The sequence below is a fragment of the Ranitomeya imitator genome, chromosome 2 (assembly GCF_032444005.1).
Source record: "Ranitomeya imitator isolate aRanImi1 chromosome 2, aRanImi1.pri, whole genome shotgun sequence".
Classification (NCBI taxonomy): domain Eukaryota; kingdom Metazoa; phylum Chordata; class Amphibia; order Anura; family Dendrobatidae; genus Ranitomeya; species Ranitomeya imitator.
In genome coordinates this window covers 100,925,695-100,950,411 of record NC_091283.1, presented here as the reverse complement: position 1 = coordinate 100,950,411, position 24,717 = coordinate 100,925,695, and the positions used below count along the sequence as shown (strand labels likewise).

Here is a 24,717-nt window from a genome sequence, read left to right as displayed (position 1 = left end):
CATGCAGGAGAGACTACTATTCTGGTCTATGTTTCTACAAACACACCCTTACTCTAGGTTTTCTCACAGATTACCACTGATCGCCGGAGGATATTTTGCGATCAGTTTATTGCCAAGTGTAGATTGTCCAAACAGTAGAATCCCCTTCTATAATGCAGTATGCAATCAGTCAATTGATGTAAACAGACACTGTTTGTAGTATCTATGGTCGCGCTACAGGGAAATCAAACACTTTTGCTAGGTTTCTTCATAGATTACTACTGTTTGTCGGAGTAGTTTATAGGCAAGGACTAATTGTTCATAGCGGTGAACTGCTCTAAGCTGGTCAAGCTCATTTAGTGTTACATCATTAGAATACACTTTGTCCTAGTCTTTCTACTGATGAAGAATTAATGAGTACAGGAAACTACTTTATACCGTTCATTTAAAAAATATCCGCAGTGCACATATTCTGCTGTTATATGGTCACCGTCCTTATATAATCGCCAGAACATTTACATGACATATAGTGAAATTATCCACGGTGTTAATTGCATCATACTGTGAGACTATGTTAAGGTTTTATTCCAGATTTTTGCAATATACATTAATTGCAACATTCACGCCTTTTTATCACAAATTGCTAGGCACCCAGCCTTATTATATTTCCCATTATGAGCTATCAAGACAGAAACGCCTATAATGGCAATGCTATCTGTATAAAACATGTGTCGAGTAATTCAATATCTTTGGTGTTTTCTGTCCAATTCTCTCTCCAGGATTTTTGCATCAAACATCAGGCCAGAATTATGTTTAGGGGGTAGCATGAGGTCAGGACTTCATCACTAGCTTCCAAATTCCTGTGGCTGTGCAGAAGATTGCAGACACATTTATTACACATTTATGAAACCTTTTATCTTTAACTTTTATAAAAAATATATTTACTTGTATTGTTAAAATCTACACGCATGCAAACATATGGAAAGTATGCATCAAATATGTTATCAATTCAAATTTTGCACATCACATTATTGTGGATATTATATAATTATAGCTGTTATTTTTTTTATATTCTGTCACCGTATTCCTTTTATTCCAGTAGTGCTTTAAAGAAAGTTGACAACAAATACTTTACATATGGTTTGCATAATCTTTTGGGCTTAATGCCAGGCTGCATGTAGATCATCAACTATTTTTAATAACCCACAAGGAATACACATGTGCAGTCAACAACAGTTTCTGATATGTCCCATATTGTGTGGTTAGGTGCTGAGGTTGAAAAAACATCTAAAAGAAAAAAAGATTTGCAATTATGTCAGATTATAGGATCTGTCATGTGGGATACATTTATCACCACAGTTGAAACATTTCAACCCAACTTAAAGCCCCCTATACGCATTAGATAGTGGTCAGACACATACTCGTTAGACCTACATCTATTTCTCTAACTCTCCCTTACACAGGAAAGATCAGTCCTGGCAGACACTCATCTCCGAAAGAACAGAAGGAATGGCTGTTGGAAATCCAACTTTCCAACTCCGTCTTTGGGAGGTCCCCATTCACATTCACATTAGATAGCTCCCAACCAAACAATCTCTTAGGCCAACATCTATTGCCCAGACTTTCCCATAAACAGGAAAGCTCGATCCTGGTAGACAGTTATCTCCAGAAGAACAGAAAGATCATTGGAAATCCAACCGGCCAAACCCACCTGAGAAGAGTCAAGAGGTCCCCATATACATTAGACTATTGGCCGATCCCGCTGTTGGATGGTTCCACTGACTATAGTATTATGTGTGTGGAGGCCTTAGTTTGCCAGTGTAAAGATTAAGATTAAGACAAAATGAGTGGGCTATGTGATGGCTTCTTCATTTAGGTGACTACATAGATGGCTTCACTAGACAAAATCTGGTCATACTACCACATAAGCTGTCCTTCTTGATTGCAGCCAGCTCTACTGAAACTAACTATTCTAGGGTCTTTTAACCTATCATTATGTTTTGGATTATGGGAGTAAACTCACACATGAAAAAAGTGAGAATGTAGATTTAGTGAATCTCAGGATACCAGTGCTGCAAGACACCAGAACTAACCACTGAGCCACCATGCTGCCCTGCACCACTACGTCTAACATCCCAAAAGTGATATCAATCTCAGTTTGATTATGCTACACCATGCTAAAATGTAATATCTACTCCTGCATCTGAGCATCTAAATTTCTACCTGTTCATTACACGGCATGAGGCCATTTCCTTCCATCTCTTGAAAATCACTTTAAGTTGTGCTGAAAGATCTCGTTAATACTACATTATACTCCAAGGACAGTATGCGCTAAAATCTAATTCCGCTTTGTTCGCGATATTATCTTCTTCAATGGGCTTAAACAATTGCGTTTAAGTGACCCACATTCCATATAAATTAATTCTATAATTTAAAAGGCCACTTTTCCTCTTTCTTTTAGCTGATAAGAGTCTCAACATAAAAAGAAAAGCTTTGGAAACGCTTGTAGCACTTTACCCTTGGGACTATTTCATGAAATAAGCAACCGTCAGAAGACTCTCATATCGTACAGTTTTAGACTGCTTCTTTATTTCTTGCTTTCATGAATCTTTGTTGAAAAATACAAAATTGTCTTAAAAAGTTTGATAAAACTTTGTTCTTGCAGTTAAGAACTTTTTGCAGGGATTGTTATCATGTTATTACATATGGTCTCTATTCAGCTCACATTGACAGAGTCAGCATTAGCGCCAAGAGAACCTGGCAAGTGTTGGAGCCTACTCTGCCTAAATTTATAATTCAACAATTACCGTAACCAATTTAATGCTCAAGCTTTTCATGTGTTCAGTCCAAGAAATGTACTATTTTTCCAAAAGATCACCGAGCATGTATATTGTTTGTGTGTCCCCTATTTTCCAACCTGCAGTCCCAATTAGCATGTAATATTTGATGTCCAAATTCTTTGGATTAGATCCTGGTGGTTTAGGCTGTAATGTAGCAGTAAAATTATGATCGGTTACCCTATGATTCCACAAGTAAGGACAGTAGGACCACCATTCGACTCACTGGACCTGCAGCTTTATCTAGGAAACATTGTAGGTGCAACTTCTGTAATGCAACTGTGACTAAATTGTTATCATTTTCTTATATGACTGTTTTCATGCTCGGATTGGCCGCGAAGAGAATCTCTTAGTGGGCCACTGTGCAGGAGTGAGCAACCTACCCCCAACATGAGCAGTAGTTGGCCCAATACACTTGATTCTTTATGTATCGACAAAAATTCATCCATCCAACAAACTACAAAGCTTATTATTTTATAGAAGTATAAGTAAATTTGTGAAAGAGGTTAATTAAATATTTACATATGGCAGAACACTGAGCACCCATAGTCAACGTTATTGGTGGCTCGTTATAATAACAGCGTGTCTGTTATTCATCATAAATGTAGAATCCACTTTTATTTTTCGGTTATAAAGTTAAGCTGCCCATAAACAAATTGATAGCTGTTGTCCTGCAGATTACAAACCATTACGGTAAGTCTCCAACAACATTATTGTTCTGCTCCACTGTAATGTGCCTGTTTTGTGTATGTAGGGATGCAGGGTGGTTAACACACAGGATTTTAAGAAGATGTAATTGCCAAACATCTATTTTTATACCCTAATGACTTTTTAATTAGCTTTATTATACAATACCCTACTCTTCTAGCTACTCTTCTAGCTATCCAACTAAGCCCTAAATGTTTTGTTTTTACTTCACTTACTGTGACATTTTGCTTGAGAGGAATCTCAAACAAATGCATCTTCAGAAAGCCGGGGCTACAGTTACTTCCTCGCAGCGTCTATCACCTGTCCTGGGATAGGACATCATCAGGAGGCGGTGCTGAAGTTACTTACAACAGTTTCTTGCATCATCGCCCACTGAAGATGTCCTGCCATGGTGCTGATAGATGCTGTAGGAGAGGCGAGTACAGCGTCTGTCTGTGTCACCACAGGTTCAAAGTAGAGGGAGAAGGTAAAAGCAGTGTTACAGAAGTCCCCTCAAACGAGTCGTCATCAGGGTGTCGTGCTGGTTTCACTCACAGCTTCTAACACCACCTCCTGATGACATCTTCTTCCACATTTAATAATGCAGTAATGGCGACAGAAGCAGGGAGCCAGCGCTGAACTCACCTTTCCCACAGCTTCTATCACCATTGATTCTGGACATCTTTAGTGGGGGGGGGTGCTGATGCAAGAAACTGTAGTAAGTAGATGCAGTGCTACCCCCTGATGATATCAAGTAACAGGAAGGGTGATAGATGCTGCCGGAAAGTGAGTCTGGCTCAAGTCTACTGTCATGTCCCATTTGAAACTCAGGAAGCATCACAGGAAGTGAAATGAAAAAATACATATGGAAAATAGCTAGATAATGAGAAGTGTATGGGGTTGTATAATTAGGCTAATTACAAAAGTGCATGGGGTTCAACAATATATAGAAAGGACATTTTAGGTACCAGACCAACCACCACTATAAGGCCCCTGATTCACCATTGGTGAAGGGTTTTTAAATCACTTATAATTTTTTACTTTCTTCTTTCAGTTTTTTGCATCCAATTATTCAAAATGGTATATAGTGTGAGAATTTTTCTTAAAGTCAAAAATAATTTTTGTCTTTGACCTTTTTGTTACTTCAGATCACACATTTTGAAAAATGTTTTTTTTTTTTTTTAAACTGTGCAACATTTTGTTTTATACACAATTTGTGCCATCAGTTTGGTCTGTCAGGCACTGGCATTGGGCTTTTCTATATGAACATCATTATAAACAAGTGAGAAGAAAACGAGACGCAACCATCTTAAAGGGTTGAGTATACGGCTGACAAGAACTGAGCATTCCTAAAATAGGATGAGGGAAAAACACGTGTGTTGGAACCAGCTTAGTACCAGGAGAGTGCTTCATTTGCATTTATCATATATACAGGTTTACTCACTTATATAGCACCATTAATTCCACAGAGCTTTGCAGACATCATCATTACTTTTCCCTTTGGGGCTCACAATCTAAATTCCATATCAGTATGTCTTTTGAGTGTGGGAGGAAACCGGAGAACTCGGAGGCAGGGCCGGCTCCAGGTTTTCGTGGGCCCCGGGCGAAAGAGTCTCAGTGGGCCTCTTTAACACATACCACAATTCATAATGCATAGTTACAGCAGAGAAATATAGGTATAGTACAATGCCAAAGATTTCACTTCTTATATTGTTATACTACATGAGTGACATCTATTGTAAATTCTTCAATAGGTCAGAAACCGGAAAGTATAGTCCTCCATACAGTATTATGGGCATCACATAATGCTCCATGCAGAATAATGTGCCCCATATATTGCTCCATACAGTATTATGGGCACCACATAATGTTAAATTCATATTAATAAGCCCCACATATTGCCTCATACAGAATAACGAACAGCATATATTGCTCCATACAGAATAATGGACCTCATGCAATGCTCCATACAGTATAATGAGCCACATATAGTGCTCCATACAGTACAGTGAGCCACATATATTGCTCTATACAGTATTATGGGCACCATATATTGCTCCATTCAGAATAATAGGCCCCATATGATGCTCCATACAGAATGAACCAGAATGAGCCACATATATTGCTCCATACAGAATAATGAGCCACATATATTGCTCCATACAGAATAATGAGCCACATATATTGCTCCATGCAGAATAATGAGCCCCGTATATTGCTCCATACAGTATATAATAGGCCCCATATATTGCTCCATATAGTATAATGAGCCCCATGTATTACTCCGTACTGTATAATGGGCCCCATATATTGCTCCATACATAATGGGTCCCATATAATGTTCCATACAGTATATGATGTGCTCCATATAATGCTCCAGTATATGATGGGCCCCATATATTGCCCCATGTAATTGTAAAGGGTGCAGGGTTGATTATGTCACCATGGAACAGACAGACCAACTGTTGAGGGGAATTTATTAACAGGAGTAAGATTCTCCTCGCAGAGAGTAAACAGGGGGTTAATAGAGATAAAGCCAACAGTAAACAGTTAAGCGGAATCGAAACGATTAACAAATGTTCTTGTAACTTATCAGTCCTGGGAGGTCCTGACTGGAGAGTCCTTATTCCAACGTGCATACGGTCACCAGCAGCGCTTGAGATCCTGAAGTCTCTCCTCTGTCTCCTGGGAACTGGAGACTCCGGGGTTAAGTCTTTGCAGTCTTTTCTCACAGTGAAACTGGAAGCAGGAAGTAACACAGCCACTATGCTGTGAGTCTCTGTATATTAGGCTGGCAGTCTCTCTCTCTGGAGCAGCAATGCTACACACACACACTGAGCAGTTTACTTTATCACACTCAGGGGTCCTGGCTTGTCAGTGCGGTCACCAGGGCTGAGCGCTCAGGTCACTCTAAGGGGATACGTCTTCTCTGATTATGGAGGCTTCCAAGTCCACACTCTCACATCCAGCCTTCACTACGGCTGGTATCTCAGCCTCAGTGCCCTCACGGGGAGCGCGGCGCTGCAGCTTGCTCTCTCTCTGGTGCGCTGTCCCCTCTGTCCCGTGCGCTCTGCTCACCCGCTTTTTTCTGACCACTGCCCTCTCTCTCTTCCCCTCTGCTCCCCAGCAGTCACATGGTCCCTTCTGTCCACGGCAGAAAGTCTTCCCCCCAACAACCCAGCTGTCTGACTAAGTGGTTTCAGGTAAGGAGCAGGGAAAGCAACCTCCTTACATTATGCTCCATACAGTATAGGATGGGCCCCATAGAGTATAATGAGCCCCATATATTGCTCCATACAGTATAATGAGCCCCAAATAAAGGTCTATATAATATAATAAGCCTCACATAATGCTCCATACAGTATATGATGGGCCCCATATAATGATATATATAGAATAGTTCCCATATAATGCTCCATATATAATGGGCTGCATATATAATGCTCCAGTGTATGATGTGCCCATATCATGCTCCATATATAATTGGCCCCATATATGATGCTCCAGAGTAAGATGGGCCCATATATGATGTTCCAGTGTATAATGGGCTCCATATATGATGTTCCAGTGTATAATGAGCCCCATTCATGATGGGCCCCATATATGATGCTCCAGTGTATGATGGTCCCCATATATAATGCTCCAAACATGAAAAAAATTAAATACTCATCTCTCATTGCTGGCTGCTCTGCTCTGGACTCCTCAGCGTTGTCGTCTTCCAGCTCTCTGAACTGTGACTGCTCAGGCAGAGGGCGCACAGACGTGACATCATTACGCCCTCTGACCTGAATGTCACTGTCATCAAACGCCGCAGCAGTGGAGCTGGGAGAGTTAAGTATCACAAGTGCCGGGACCCTGATCAAGCGGAGGGGCCCACTTGCAGGTGTCTGCACTAGCACAGACACTGGGCCCCCATAGTGTGCAGGTGTCCCTGACAGCGAGTGGGCCCCCTGCCTGCTCAGGGCCCTGGCACTTGCCAGGGTACGCCGGGTGCTGACACCGGCCCTGCTTGTAGGAAACCCACGCAAATACGGGGAGAGCATACAAACTCGTTGAAGAATTTGTCCATTGTGGGATTTAAACCTATAACCTCAGCATTGCAAGACTATGGTTCTCACCAATGAGCCCAATGTATCTCTTGTATTATCTTACATATCATGTGAAGTGTATAACAAAGTGTTTGCATGAGTGACTGGCTTGAGAAGTAGCGTTATTACACAAAAACTAGGAGATGTGTTGCTGCCCTCCGCTCTGTCATTTGTCTTTGCCACAGATTCCATTTCTTTTGCAATGATGACAGATCTATCTTTCCAGGTGCAGAGGGATCCAGGTTAGTTTATATTTCAATCTGCTGCATTATGTGTTAACAGACAGCTGAACAGCAAAGTTGTAGCAGCAATCAAGGACTCTGGAGCTCCTACAATCAAAATTATCTCCTGCCAGATCTCCTGCAACAGAGCAATCCTTCAGAGACTTCAGTGAATCAGCTCAAAACTCCTCAGAAAAGTCACAGTCCTCTGAACAAACCTCAGAATGATCAGGTGAAATCATTAAGTTTTTATGTTGCGCTTCACTTGTTCAGCCAAACAAGAAAGAGACAGAGAGAATGATCACTTGTCTTCTCTTTCACAGGTCACCCTTCCAACCTTATGTTGCATGTTTTATGCTTTCAGAACCGTGGGTACTGTCAGTCCAGAATACTTGTATCAAAGCAGACGGCTTTTTTTTTGCAATTTAAGGAACACTTTAATATTACAATTAAAGTTATGAGAAAATACAAATTCATAATTTGTCCATCTTTTCTTCAAGTTATTATTCTTAAAGGGAACATGACCGACGGGATATTATCAGATTCTGCTCTGTGAGTGGTTACTTTTTCCTCTCTATGACATTGTCCAATCATAAGCAGGAGGCATCATGCAGCAGAAAAAAAAACGCCCTGCTCCAAAGAAGGTCTGACCGGCTTTCTCTGTGGGATATTGAAAGACTCTGTGCCTACCCAGGTCACACAGATTTAACTGTTAATGATTACTGTAGAGGGGAAGTAGAGCAGAGCTGTGTGTCATTATAAAGACTTCTTGCAGCTCTGCTCTCACAATGCTATCAGCTCTGCTTTACACCCCATCTCTCTATACTGAAAGTGCCGCAAGAGATTTGTCATGATTCCCAGCTCTGCTCTCTTCAGTGGTCTCACTGACATCATTTATTCTAATTATAAGCAGGGGAGGACCGTAGAGAAGAGCTTTGTGTCATTACAAACACCTTTACAGTAGTGATGAGCGAATACACTCGTTGCTCGGGTTTTCCCGAGCACGCTCGGGTGTCCTCCGAGTATTTGTTAGTGTTCAGAGATTTAGTTTTCATCACGGCAGCTGAATGATTTACAGCTATTAGCCAGGCTGAGTACATGTGGGGGTTGCCTGGTTGCTAGCTAATCCCCACATGTAATCAAGCTGGCTAATAGCTGTAAATCATGTTGCTGAGGCGATGAAAGCTTAATCTCCGAGCAGTCATAAATACTCGGAGACCACCCAAGCGTGTTCGGGGAAACCCAACCAACGAGTATACTCGCTCATCACTACTGTACAGCTCTCTCCTCCCATGCAAGACAGTGCTGTGAGAAGAGAGCTGAAAAAAATGTCTGTAATGACATAACTTTACTCCTCTCCCCTGCTTGTACTCACATTCGGTGGCAGCAGTGAGATCAGTAAAGACAGCAAGGCTGGGTGTCATTACGTGTCTTTCCATATCTCATAAAGAAAGCCTATTCTGAGCTTCTCTGGGGGCATGTTCTTTTTTTCCCTCTACATGATACCTCCTGCTTATGATTGATTAATGTCATACAAAGGGAAAAGTAACTGCCCCTTGGTCTTTGTGAAAATTTAAATCTAAACTTTACAAGAAATATCTGTGCATACAATTAAAAAATAAATTGTATATTTTATTCAGCTCTGTAGGTTAAAAAGCTCAAACTAGTGAATGGATCTCTATAAGTGCATGTAACTACACGTATTTTTGTCTGAGTTGCTGGTCACTTCCTCTCTCCAGCAGAAGAGACAGTAAGGCCTTAAGGTACCATTACACTAAACGACTTACCAACGATCACGACCAGCGATACGACCTGGCCGTGATCGTTGGTAAGTCGTTGTGTGGTCGCTGGCGAGCTGTCACACAGACAGCTCTCTCCAGCGACCAACGATCAGGGGAACGACTTTGGCATCGTTGAAACTGTCTTCAACGATGCCGAAGTCCCCGGGTAACCAGGGTAAATATCGGGTTACTAAGCGCAGGGCCGCGCTTAGTAACCCGATATTTACCCTGGTTACCATTGTAAAAGTAAAAAAAAAAAAAAGTACATACTCACATTCCGATGTCTGTCACGTCCCCTGGCGTCAGCTTCCCGCACTGACTGTGTCAGCGCCGGCCGGCCGTAAAGCAGAGCACAGCGGTGACGTCATCGCTGTACTCTGCTTTACGGCCGGCGCTGACAGTCAGTGCAGGGAAGCTGACGCTGGGGGACGTGACAGACATCGGAATGTGAGTATGTACTTTTTTTTTTAACTTTTACAATGGTAACCAGTGTAAATATCGGGTTACTAAGCGCGGCCCTGCGCTTAGTAACCCGATTTTTACCCTGGTTACCAGTGAACACATCGCTGGATCGACGTCACACTCGCCGATCCAGCGATGACAGCGGGTGACCAGCGACCAAAAAAAAGGTCCTGATCATTCCCCAGCGACCAACGATCTCCCAGCAGGGGCCGGATCGTTGGTCGCTGTCACACATAACGATTTCGTTAACGATATTGTTGCTACGTCACAAAAAGCAACGATATCGTTAACGAAATCGTTATGTGTGACGGTACCTTTATTCAGACATCAGTGACTTTTCTCATATTTGAAAACAATACATTTAACTTTCATCTTTGATTTGGATCTAAGTATCAACAGTGTTTTTCTTGGGTGCAGTCTTTACCATCAGCGATTTTCTTATATGATAAGAAATAGAAATAACACATGCTTTTGTGGACATACAGTGAAAAACATGGGTAGAATACATACATGAAAAACAGATGTCTGAAAGAGGCCTATAATGGATCACAAGACGCGGGAGTTGGTCTTTGTATCCCTGTTTCTATTTCTCAGCTGTCAAGTTCTTGGGTTTTCATAGGCTTTCAATCCTGGTCAGGTGGACCAATAGATTGGTCAATGGCAGAGGTAACCGCATGTTGGGAAATTCTGGGAAAGGAAGTTCCAGCTCCTATAGTGCTAGCAGAATGATGATGAACTCAAATAGTGGATAGAGTGAAAGAGCAGAGAATTGCGTGCAAGGACAAGTATGCCTTAAGTATTACTTTCTTACAACATTATTAGCATACTCCAAAGATATTCTGTTAATGCCTTAGAGATGTGAATCTAACCTCTGAGAACTTGACATTGGGAAAAACTCTGTCCCATTATCTCTATTTTGTGTGACCATTTTTACTAGTCAACCACGAGCTGCTTTCTCTGATATTTTTGCAGCCCCTTTGCAAGTGTGACAACCCCTCTATTGGATAGGATAGGGAAAAAGGCGACAAAGGCGCATCAAAATGGGGGCAATGAGACGGCTAACCCCCCCTATACACCCGAACACTTGGCTCCGTCAAGCACTCATGTGTTCTCTATGGAGAGAGCCTGGAGGTCTCCATACAGATTAAATCGACAGCCAGTCCCACCATAATCAGAGGATTTGGCTACTTTATTTGTAAAAGGGGGCTCTACTCCATTCTTTCAATAGGATTAACCATTCCTGCATTGCAAGTGAATTTATTTGTTGGGTTAGTTGAGGGTCTAGCAGGTGCCATGTGCGCATGTCAAATTTAAGAAATGGCTAAATATATATTAGAAAATCAATATATGGCACAAGCACCAGCTTGGAACGCATTATACATAAAAAGTTATATATTGAAAAACAACTGTTCCAACAGAAGTGATTTTTATTACATCTAATAAATATAACCAAGGTAAGATAAATGAAAATCTGTACATTAGAAAAAAAGTATTTAAAAAACAAAGTATTGGAATTAGTAAAAATAGATCATTTACATAATACAGAAATCTGTTTGCTTCACAAAGGTGTCACCAGAAAGATGCATAAATTAATATGCCGAATGTAATGATTATGAAGGTTGCATGTATACAGATTTTGTTTGGTGTGTTGCTGACTTACTTCATATACTGGTATTATAGGCTTCTAAGTCTAACACTCCTCATTAATAACTGTCACAATAGTGACATCTATAGGCTGCAAGGAATCATTACTCCATTCATATTAGAGCACTTTGCGTATCACACAATATCATTAAAACTGATTCACTATGGGAATTAGAAAACGTTTTGCAAAATCTTTTCTGGTCGAGGGCCAAACTTTTTAGGGCAGCAATAATGATTACAGAGGTATTACCATCTGAGACATTTCTAGCATACCAAAAGTGTATGTGAAATGCATACAAAGCCACACACAGAAAAGTATTTCCATCTAGGTCCAGATGGTTGAAGGCTGCATAGAATGGCATTGCGGGCCACATTTGGGTTTAAATGCCCCTAGAGTTGTTGGCGACTATGCCGTTACATAAAAGTGTGCATGTGTGATAATAACTCAATATTGGTGTTTCTAGTTTCACATAATATGCTCTGTAGGGATTCCAGCTTTATACCAGCAGTGAGGGCTACACACAGGCACTTGGTTCTGGTGGAAAACGGTCTTGGGTTTATGGTCTCTGATAAACCTAAAACAAAAACAAAATCGGCTTTTTTTCAGCCAAAAGAAAACATTCAATAGCAAAAAAAAAGTCCTTTATCAGGATAAGCACACTAAAATTGCACAGTCTTACTTTCACGGTAAGTCAGGCACTGCTATGGCTTCAGGCATACTCTGTTGACCATTAGCGTTGTCACTCCAGTTCTTCTACCACCGACACCTGAGCCAATTCAGCAACATATTATAAGGCCTGGACTGGAAAGTCTCAGAGCGACCATTCCCACCCAGGCTCTGCTGGTCACTCCTAAATCCTGGACCCAAAATCCAACCCATATACCAAATCCTCTCAGTAACCTACCATTACTGACGCCTTAAATTCCGGGACTTACATCAACAAGGCCAGCCACCTTGGTGCCATCCAGGACTTTTTCTCCTGCTTTCCTATACCACATAATATCCATGCAGGACAGCGATTTGGTTTAGAGTTAATTCACACACCCTGACTTTGTTGCAGAAAGTTCTCCGATCCTATTCAGATTAATAGAACTTATTTTCATTTGCAAAAACGTTTGCAACAAAATCTGCGGTATATGAATCCACCTTTATACTGGATCTGCACGCATCCTTATTAGTATACTGTTTGTCTAATTAATGTTACTTAATTGAATCTTAGTATATTGTTGTTCTCAAGATACCATTTTATTGCCATCAATCCTAGTTATTTTGATTTTTATCAAGTTATTTTAAAAGTTTTCATAAATGTTGAAAAATAATTGTATATTTTCTCTCTAATTATTATCTTAGATGCCAAATGGTGAAAGTCCACAGCCAAAAAATAGCTCATCTTCCACTACATCATTTAGTGCATTCATCGACCCAAGACTGCTACAATTCTCACCTCCTACAAGTCCTACGTGTTCCCGTGAGTACAAATGACAAAGATGTGGCTCTGCTGATGACAACCATCACTTATGTGCAGTATTCAGACCAAACATATTATAAAATTGGTCATTCTGATTATACCCGTGCTGTCACTAATGGCAGAAGCCACTGTACACATTTTGACTCCTTTAGGCGTATTGGCTGTTGCCCATAAGACATGCACAATTATGATGTAGATACACTGTGCCATCTGAGGCTCAGCTCTCAAAACAAATGCCCAAAAGACTGGTGGAGCAGGGCCAATGCCGTAACAGTGACAGCACAAAGTATTTCATTTTGGGAGAATTTTATCAACATACAAACTATATACACATACATACACGCACATACAAATATGTACAAGCACAAATGCTATGTGAATGGGAGTATTGGGACATCAACACATTATACCTACAGAAGCCTTTATGACCTCCCATTATAAATCCATAGTCGTTAATATGGAGCTGGTCCCTCATTTGCAGCTCTAACAGCTTTCACTCTTCTGGGAAGGTTACATAGTTACATAGTTATTAAGGTTGAAGGAAGACTATATGTCCATCTAGTTCAACCCATAGCCTAACCTAACATGCCCTAACATGTTGATCCAGAGGAAGGCAAAAAAAACCCATGTGGCAAAGAGTAAGCTCCACAATGGGGAAAAAAATTCCTTCCCGACTCCACATACGGCAATCAGACTAGTTCCCTGGATCAACGCCCTATCAAGGAATCTAGTGTATATACCCTGTAACATTATACTTTTCCAGAAAGGTATCCAGTCCCCTCTTAAATTTAAGTAATGAATCACTCATTACAACATCATACGGCAGAGCGTTCCATAGTCTCACTGCTCTTACAGTAAAGAATCCGCGTCTGTTATTATGCTTAAACCTTTTTTCCTCCAACCGCAGAGGATGCCCCCTTGTCCCTGTTTCAGGTCTATGATTAAAAAGATCATCAGAAAGGTCTTTGTACTGTCCCCTCATATATTTATACATTAAAATAAGATCACCCCTTAGTCTTCGTTTTTCCAAACTAAATAGCCCCAAGTGTAATAACCTATCTTGGTATTGCAGACCCCCCAGTCCTCTAATAACCTTGGTCGCTCTTCTCTGCACCCACTCCAGTTCAGCTATGTCTTTCTTAAACACCGGAGACCAGAACTGTGCACAGTATTCTAAGTGTGGTCGAACTAGTGACTTGTATAGAGGTAAAATTATATTCTCCTCATGAGCATCTATGCCTCTTTTAATGCATCCCATTATTTTATTTGCCTTTGTAGCCGCTGCCTGACACTGGCCACTGAATTTAAGTTTGTCATCCACCCATACACCCAGGTCTTTTTCATTGACGGTTTTGCCCAGAGTTTTAGAATTAAGCACATAATTATACATCTTATTACTTCTACCCAAGTGCATGACCTTACATTTATCCCCATTAAAGCTCATTTGCCATTTCTCAGCCCAAGCTTCTAGTTTACATAAATCATCCTGTAATATAAAATTGTCCTCCTCTGTATTGATTACCCTGCAGAGTTTAGTGTCATCTGCAAATATTGAAATTCTACTCTGAATGCCCCCTACAAGGTCATTAATAAATATGTTAAAAAGAAGAGGGCCCAATACTGACCCCTGTGGTACCCCACTGCTAACCGCTACCCAGTCCGAGTGTGCTCCATTAATAACCACCCTTTGTTTCCTATCCCTGAGCCAGCTCTCAACCCACTTGCACATATTTTCCCCTATCCCCATTATTCTCATTTTATGTATCAACCTTTTGTGTGGCACCGTATCAAAAGCTTTTGAAAAGTCCATATACACTACATCCACTGGGTTCCCTTGGTCCAATCCGGAACTTACCTCTTCATAGAAACTGATCAAATTAGTCTGACATGAACGGTCCCTAGTAAACCCGTGCTGATACTGGGTCATGAGGTTATTCCTCTTCAGATACTCCAGTATAGCGTCCCTTAGAATGCCCTCCAGGATTTTACCCACAGTAGAGGTTAAGCTTACTGGCCTTTAATTTCCGAGTTCAGTTTTTGTTCCCTTTTTGAATATTGGCACCACATTTGCTATACGCCAGTCCTGTGGCACAGACCCTGTTATTATGGAGTCTTTAAAGATTAAAAATAATGGTCTATCAATGACTGTACTTAATTCCTGCAGTACTCGAGGGTGTATCCCATCCGGGCCCGGAGATTTGTCAATTTTAGTGATTTTTAGACGCCGCCGCACTTCCTGCTGGGTTAAGCAGGTGACATTTAATTGGGAATTTTTATCACTAGACATTTTGTCTGCCATGGGATTTTCTTGTGTAAATACTGATGAAAAAAAGTCATTTAGCATATTGGCTTTTTCCTCATCCTCATCCACCATCTCACCCAGACTATTTTTAAGGGGGCCAACACTATCATTTTTTAGTTTCTTACTATTTATGTAGTTAAAGAATATTTTAGGATTATTTTTACTCTCTCTGGCAATGAGTCTCTCTGTCTCAATCTTTGCTGCCTTGATTTGCTTTTTACAGAATTTAGTTAATTTTCTGTATTTATTTAATGCCTCCTCACTACCTACTTCCTTTAATTCTCTAAATGCTTTCTTTTTGTCACTTATTGCGCCCCTTACAGCTCCATTTAGCCATATTGGTTTCTTCCTATTCCTAGTATGTTTATTCCCATACGGTATATACTGTGCACAGGTCCTATCTAGGATGCTAATAAACGTCTCCCATTTTCTTTGTGTATTTTTGTGTCTCAGGATATCGTCCCAGTTAATTGCACCAAGATCCTCTGTCATCCGTTGGAAATTTGCCCTCCTGAAGTTTAGTGTCCTTGTAACCCCTCTACTACACATCTTTTTAAAGGATACATGAAAACTTATTATTTTGTGATCGCTATTTCCCAAGTGACCCCCAACCCTTATATTTGATATGCGGTCTGGCCTGTTGGTTAATATTAGGTCTAGCAGTGCCCCCCTTCTTGTTGGGTCCTGAACCAGTTGTGAAAGGTAATTGTCTCTCATAATTGTCAAAAACCGATTACCTTTGCTGGAACTGCAGGTTTCTGTTCCCCAATCTATTTCAGGGTAGTTGAAGTCCCCCATAATAATGACTTCTCCTTGAGTCGCAGCTTCATCTATTTGCTTTACGAGGATATTCTCCATTGCTTCCATTATTTTTGGAGATTTATAACAAACCCCTATCAGTAATTTATTATTTTTTCCCCCTCCCCTTATCTCCACCCACAGGGATTCTACATTTTCATTAAATTCACCTATATTATCGCGCAGGATGGGTTTTAAGGATGATTTTACATATAGACACACCCCTCCCCCTCGCTTATCTGTACGGTCATTTCTGAACAGGCTATAGCCCTGCAAGTTAACAGCCCAGTCATGGCTCTCATCCAGCCACGTTTCAGATATCCCCACCATGTCATAATTATGCTCCAACAACATTAGTTCTAATTCGTCCATTTTGTTGGCGAGGCTTCTGGCATTAGTATACATGCACTTTATGTTCCTCTCTGTACTTCTATTTCTTAAATTATTAACTGTTCTGACCCCACCCCCCATGCCACCGCCACCCCCAACTTCCTTATTTGTGCCCAGGTCTCTGTCTGCACTATCTTCCCCTCCTATAAAATGAATACCCTCCCCCCCAATTCCTAGTTTAAACACTCCTCCAACCTTCTAGCCATTCTCTCCCCCAGCACAGCTGCACCCTCCCCATTGAGGTGCAGCCCGTCCCTAGCGTAGAGCCTGTAGCCAACTGAGAAGTCGGCCCAGTTCTGCAGGAACCCAAACCCCTCTTTCCTACACCAATTCTTGAGCCACTTATTAACCTCCCTAATATCCCGTTGCCTCTCTGGCGTGGCACGTGGTACCGGCAGTATTTCGGAAAATACCACGTTGGAGGTCCTTGCTTTCAGCTTGCAGCCTAATTCCCTGAAATCATCTTTAAGGACCTTCCACCTACCTCTAACTTTGTCATTAGTGCCAATGTGCACCATGACCGCTGGGTCCTCACCAGCCCCTCCCAATAATCTGTCCACCCGATCAGCAATGTGTCGGACTCGAGCGCCAGGTAGGCAGCACACCGTTCGACGATCCCTGTCTTTGTGACAGATTGCCCTATCTGTTCCCCTAATAATTGAGTCGCCCACTACCAGCACCTGTCTGGCCTGCCCTGCTCTCCTATTTCCCTCCTTACTGGAGCAGTCACTCCTCCGGCTTTCAGAGGACATGCCTGGCTGCAGCAGTGCTACCCCTGTACTGGCACCCCCCTCATCTGCCAACTTAGCAAACTTATTGGGGTGTTCCAGATCAGGACTAGCCTCCCTGGCACTCTTCCCTCTACCCCGCTTCATAACTGTCACCCAGCTTGCTACTTCATTGTCCTGCAGCTCCATCCCACCATCCCCCCCCTCATCTGTCCCATTGAGCGTCTGCTCCGTGAGCAGAAGACTCCTCTCCATATTGTCTATGGATCTCAGTGTTGCCAGCTGCACATTTAGGGTCAGAATCTGGGTTTCCAAATGCACAACGTGCTCACATCTCGCACAGCAGTATGCACCCTCGATCGGCTGCTCAAGGACTGCATACATGTGGCAAGATGTGCACTGGATTGCATTAACAATCGTGGAGCACATTTCCTAATGGGGATTGCACCAGACAGAACAGTTCAATAAAAAAAATAAAAATAAATACAAAGTATTAATAAAAATCAGACAGCAATTCCTCCCTTGGAAACTCCCTGAATCCAAAGTCACTGAATCACAAGTCACACTTACCGCCGTCCACACTTACGCACAGCTCACACTCAGCTCGCTCACACTCGCTCTGCTGAAGATTTATAGATTTTTTTTTTTTCTTTCTAGTTCCCCTCAACAGCAATCAACCTTGCTGTTCAAATGCACTTCCAAAAAGGTATCCTTCAATTCTTCGAGCTTTTAGAGGGGCCTGTGGACATTTTTTGCCCTTTCTTCTAGAAGAGCATTGGTGAAGTCAGACACTTATGTTGGGCGAGAACACCTGGTTCACAACTCAAGAGTCATCCCAAAGGCTATTGATAGAGTTGAGGTCAGGGCTCGATGGTCAATCACACAAAACCCACTCAACCATAAGTTTATGGAACCTGCTTTGTGCATTGTTATACAGTCATGCTGAAGCAAAAAAAGGACTTCCCCAAAACTGTTCTCAAAAAGCTGGAAGCTACAATTATCCAAAATGTCCTGGTATGGTGAAAAACAACCCTCCAGCTTTATCAATTCTCCACCAAACTTTACAGTTGTCATTAGGGTTGAGCGAAACGGATCGGACAAATTCAAAAATCGCCGACTTTCGGCAAAGTCGGGTTTCGTGAAACACGACTCGATCCTAAAAAAGTAAAAGTCGCTCAACTCTAGTTGTCATAAAGTCAATAGAACGTGATTAGTCACTCCACAGACCCTGTTTCCACTGTTTCAGAGAACAATGACGGTATGCTTGATTGATACTACTCCATCCGATACTTGGCACTGCGCTTGGTGATATAAGGCGTGCATACAGCTGCTTGGCCAGGGAAATCCATGTCATGAAACTCCCACTAAGAGCACAAATTTTGTGTTAATGCCAGAGGGGTTTGGACTCTGAGTTATGGAATAGGCGACTTTTATGTACAATGCACATTAGCGACATTTATGCACTATGGTCCTCAGCACTCAGTGACGCCACTCTCTTACTTTGCAGGTTGCTGTGATTCCTTCCACTCTTTTATAATATCAAATACTGAACACAGATTATGGTTGAATATTTATGAAGGAAGTGATTTCGCAAACTGATGGTTGCAACAATGTGGTTCTATTACTGTCCCAATACTTTTTGTTCATGTAATGTATATACAGACTGCTAAATTAGTATGTTGTAATGGTATAAAGTTGTTGTATGCAAAAAAAAAAGTATAAAATTGTATAAGTGTTTTAAAAATTCATGCATTGTAGCCCTTTGCGAGTTGTATTCATATCTAACTTGCCCTTGTCCTTTGCATTTAGCTAGTGGCATAAAAGTTGAGCCTTTCCGCAGAGAAAATGCTAGGAAAGGATCGGTTGTCAATGTTAATCCAACAAATATTCGACCTCAAAGTGACAGCCCGGAGATTCGCAAGTATAAAAAGAAATTCAATTCTGAGATCCTGTGCGCCGCTCTCTGGGGTGAGTTTATAGGATTACACACATTGCAATCTAAATTTGTTTTTGGAAATGTACCAAAGGAGATCGCCTTAAATATAGTCAATATCCCTCAAAAACCTCCTTCTCTGCTGGAGTCACACACACATTGTAATTTTTCTTCACCCCGGTGTTACCGGATTTTCACCTCGAAGCTGTACAATTTCTAGTGTAATCATCTCATGTTCCCTTGTTGCCAGAGTGAAAACACAGACTTTTATTACACGAAGAAGAATTTGTAGTACATAAAGCTTCTCACGGCCATTTCTTGTACCTTCAAGTACACAAATAGTAGTCACCCAGAAATGAATTGGTGGCTAGGTAATATGAAATTCAATCACGGTATTGAAGAGAGCGGTCTGCTCTTCGAAAAGGTTTCTCTGCTAAATACAGAACTGTGCAAATGTTTTAGGCAAATGGGCAAAAAATGCTGCAAAGTAAGAATGTTTTCAAAAATATTCATGGTAATAGTTTATTTTTACCAAATCAAATGCTAAAGGAACAAAATAGAAATCTAAATCAAAGCAATATTTGTTGAGACCACCCTTTGACTTCAAGGCAGCATCAATTTTTCTAGGTACACTTGTTCACAGTTTCTGAAGGAACGAAGCAGGATGTTGTTCCAAACATCTTGGAGAACAATCCACAGATCTTCTATGGTTGTGGCTTGTACAAACTGTTCTGTCTCTTCATATAGTCCCAGACAGACTCAATGGCGATGAGATCATGGTTCTGTGGGGGCCATATCATCACTGCCAGGACTACTTGTTCTTCTTTACACTCAAGATACTGTAGTTCTTAATGGTATTGGCTGTATATTTGGGGTAATTGTCCTGCTACAAAATAAATTTGGAGACACACAGATGCCTCCCTGTGGTATTGCATGATGAGCCAATATCTGCTTTTATTACTCAGCATTGAGGACATTATTAATCCTGATGAAATCCCCAACTCCATTTGATAAAATGCAGCCTAAAAACTGGCAAGGAACCTTCATCATGCTTCCCTGTTGCCTACAAACCATGATTATTCTATTTCTCGCAAGCCTTCTATTACAGCCATAATTTTCACATTTTCATTTATCAATCTAAAGCAGCTGATGCCATTTTTTACATGCCAGTTTCTATGTTTTTGTGTATAGTGGCGTTGCTTGACCTCGTTTCCAAAGTGTGTTGTTGGTATGATTTTTGGCTCAATTCTCCCAAGACTATCACTTGGCCAGACAGTAGTTGCCCGTCATGCTTTCCCACTAGTTACCGACAGCACTGAGCTGATAGCACTGCTAGACATCTTCAGATTTTGAATGAGCGTAAGCATAATGTGTGATCTGCTGCACTATAATGGAGACACAAATGCTGGAAAAGATAAAAAGAGCAAATAGGGTCTTATCTGGGTTAAATGGTAATAAAAGAACATGCACAGTGGTGCTCACCTGGTTGGTTGTGTACACACTACCACTGATAGAGATGAAGACTGCTGCAGACCCACGGTGAAAAATAGTAGAAACAGAGCTGGAAGCAATGGGTTAATCTGCACTGCCGTGGAGAAAGAATAAAGGGATACAGATCCTAGTTTAAGTGGTTTAATCTCCAACGCTTTTCAAGGCTTTACTACTTCTTCATCAGATCAAGGTTTGTCCTGATGAAGAAGTCGTAAAACTTTGAAAAGCGTTGATGATAAAACCGCTTCCAGTTCTGTATCTGCTACACTAGGTTTCCTTGGCCGACCACTTCATCTAGGGTCTTCAGTGTAGACCATTTCTTGGTGCTTTGTCAAAAGAGCTTGGCATAGTACATAGTGAAACCCCAGTCTGCGTTGAAAAATTTGCCTGGGGGATACCTTACTGATGCACTATAACTACCTTGCTGTGCTCTGTCTTGCCATGTTGTGTGACCTGTAATATGAAACTTTCCACCACAACCTCACCTTTGTGGCAGAACTTGGCTGCTCCATACTCACTCAATGACTGTGTTTTCACTTACATATAAAAATGATGATCATTGTCACCTGTTTGATGTAATTGGTCACTCATAGACCTGACTACAGTCCTACAAAATCCCTGGCTTTGTGTAGCTGACGCTGTCTTGAAAGCAAAATTTGTTCACGCCAAATCTTGATTTGAATCAGATTACTCTTTTGCTCATTCACTTTGTTAATCGCTAAAAATATACTATTAACATTTCTCATTTTGAAAGCATTCCTACTTTGTTTTTGACACCTGCCTAAAACTTTTGCACAGTATTATGTTTGTATTTCCCATGGTAAAAAATTATAAATCAGGAAATATTTTCTTTAAACCATATTCCGTACCATTTTTCTGTTATTAATTTGGAAATATATGGCCAAATATTGGGTGCCATCATTCCCCTTGTGAATAGCATGTCTACACTGTGTATCAAATGTCAGGCTGTGCATGAACACGTAATATTAACACCATATAGGCGATATTTCATTGTCACGCTTCTATTTTTTTGTCCCACCTTCTAAAAGCCATAATCTTTTTTATTTTTCAGTCAACATATCCATGTGAGGGAGTGTTTGATTTTCTTGTAATTTTTTTTCCAAATGGGTTATAGCATAGTTTTGACTGGCACCTTTAATTTTATGATATAATCTACTGAATAATTGGAAGAAAAAAGTTGTGAATAAATGCAAATCCGCCATTGCTTTTTTGGATTTTGTTTTCATAACATTCATTTTATGGTAAAAATGATCTCGAGAAAAAGATTATCTTGGTTAGTTTGATTACGGCAATAGCAAAACTTGTATTTTTTATTTATTTTAGTAACTAAAAAAATTTGAAACTTTATAAAAAAAAAATGTTGTCATCATTTTCAGAACTTTTTTTTTCAGTCCCTGGAGCTATATGTGGGATTATTTTTGTGCTGCAAACTGTAATGTTTATTGATATCATTTTGTGGTTATATAGGAAGTACTAATTACTTTTTGTGGCATTTATTGAGAACAGTGCGATGATCAGAAAACATCAATTCTGGAAATAGAGTTTATTTTCACTTTACGGAGTTTATTGTATAGGCTAAATAATTTTAGATCTTGATAGATTGGACCTTTAGTGGCACAGTGGTATCAAAAATGTTTGTTTTTAAGTTTTTATTACTTTATTTTTAAACAGGGAAGAAAGGGATGATTAAAACCTATATTTGTTTTTAATATTTTTAAAACCTTTTTGTCTCTTTTACTTTAATTTTTAGGCCATACGGGACTTGATTTTATGACTGTTTCATCACTTAGGCTTCTTTCACAGTAGCGTCGGAATCTCCCCGTCGCAATGCGTCGGGGAGAGATTCCGACGCTAGCGTTTGCTGCATTGCACAATGGAGGCAGCGGATGCATTTTTCCGGCGCATCCGATGCCCCATTGTCAGGTACGGTCCGTCGGGAGAAAAAAACGTTACATGTTGGGTTTTTTTCTCCCGACGGTCCGCCAAAGCACGACGCATCCGCCGCAAGACGGATGCGAAGTGTGCCAATCCGTCGCAAATGCGTCGTCAATAGAAGTCTATGGGGAAAAAACGCATCCTGCAAGCACTTTTGCAGGATGCGTTTTTTCTGCAAAACGACGCATTGTGACGGATTTAAAAAAAACGCTAGTGTGAAAGTACCCTAATTTTGTCTATATACTGCAATATATGGGTATTGTTCTTTATAGAATAAGGGTACTTTCACACTAGCGTTTTTTTAAATCCGTCACAATGCGTCGTTTTGCAGAAAAAATGTGTTCACTTGTATCCAGGGTAAACATCGGGTTACTAAGCGCAGGGCCGCGCTTAGTAACCCAATATTTACCCTGATTACCATTGTAAAAGAAAAAAAAACACTACATACTTACATTCCGATGTCTGTCACGTCCCCCGGCGTCAGCTTCCCTGCACTGACTGTCAGCGCCGGCCGTAAAACAGAGCACAGAGGTGACGTCACCGCTGTGCTCTGCATTACGGCCGGCGCCGACACAATCAGTGCGGGAAGCTGACGGCAGGGGACGTGAAAGACATCGAAATGTGAGTATGTAGTGTTTTTTTTTTTTCTTTTACAATGGTAACCAGGGTAAATATCGGGTTGCTAAGCGCGGCCCTGCGCTTAGTAACCCGATGTTTACCCTGGTTACCAGGGGACTTCGGCATCGTTGAAGACAGTTTCAACGATGCAGAAGTTTTTCCCCGGATCGTTGGTCGCTGGAGAGAGCTGTCTGTGTGACAGCTCCCCAGCGACCACACAACGACTTACCAACGATCACGGCCATGTCGTATCGCTGGTCGTGATCGTTGGTAAGTCGTTTAGTGTAACGGTACCTTAACATGGATGTACGGCTATGTCCACATGCACCAATTCATCGCATACATTTTCAGGAACAACAGAAGAACCTAACAATGCAGTGTTGCAAAAAGAAATCTTGTTATTTCATTAAGAAAACAAGTATTTACTAGAATAGACACAGCAGGAAACAGCTGACGAGTGCTCTTTAAAGAGGACCTGTGACTTGCTAAAAAAAAATCAAGTTAAATCCCTAATTAAATTCCCCAACCTCATTTGATACTGTGGCTCTTTTTCATTTGCACTGCGTCACTCCATTGCCGAGATATTTATATTTGTTGCGTTTGCAGTGGAATATGTGAAATTTCCAACTGGGCATGTCTTCAGAGTCTTATCTGAGGGTGTGCATTTTCAGCCCTCCCTACCAGAATCTGACAGTCACAGCTCAGCAGTTGATCGATCAGTCTCTGACACTGCCAAGATGTGATTGGCAGCAGGGGTGAACCTAACCACACTGCTGCCTGAGGCGAACTTCAAAACGGCGCCCCCCCAAACACATATACAGCCCCCCTATAGGGCTCGCATCTCATATACAGTCCCCCCATACATTACATGAGTGATAACTATTGTACATTCTACAATAGGTCATAAATAAGACAGTATAGTCCTCCATACAGTATTCTGGGCACCACATAGTGCTCCATACAGAATAATGAGCCCCATATATTGCTCCATACAGTATAATGAGCCCCATATATTGCTCCATACAGTATTATGGGCACCACATAGTCCTCCATACAGTATTGTGGGCACCGCATAGTGCTCCATACAGAACAGCATGCCCCATATATTGCTCCCTCCAAACAGAATAATGAGCCCCATATATTGCTCCATACAGTATTATGGGCACCACATAGTCCTCCATATAGTATTGTGGGCACCGCATAGCGCTTCATACAGAACATGACCCATATATTGCTCCATACAGTATAATGAGACCCATATATTTCTCCACACAGTATTTTGGGTACCATATAGTGCTCCATACAGTATAATGAGCCCCATATATTACTCCAT

At 41.1% G+C, this 24,717-nt stretch overlaps 1 protein-coding gene and 1 long non-coding RNA gene across 2 annotated transcripts in view; one reads left to right on the top strand and one right to left on the bottom strand.

Moving 5' to 3' along the window:
• The window catches only part of NRK (Nik related kinase), a 379,988-nt gene that overhangs the window by 283,782 nt on the left and 71,489 nt on the right, over positions 1-24,717 (top strand). The window contains exons 23-25 of the mRNA XM_069747076.1: positions 7,874-8,044; positions 13,051-13,168; positions 19,196-19,354. Of these exons, the coding sequence (XP_069603177.1) occupies positions 7,874-8,044; positions 13,051-13,168; positions 19,196-19,354 (448 nt within the window). The remainder of the gene's footprint in view (positions 1-7,873; positions 8,045-13,050; positions 13,169-19,195; positions 19,355-24,717) is intronic.
• The window catches only part of LOC138661997 (uncharacterized), a 94,900-nt gene that overhangs the window by 24,572 nt on the left and 45,611 nt on the right, over positions 1-24,717 (bottom strand). The gene's annotated exons all lie outside the window — the stretch shown is intronic.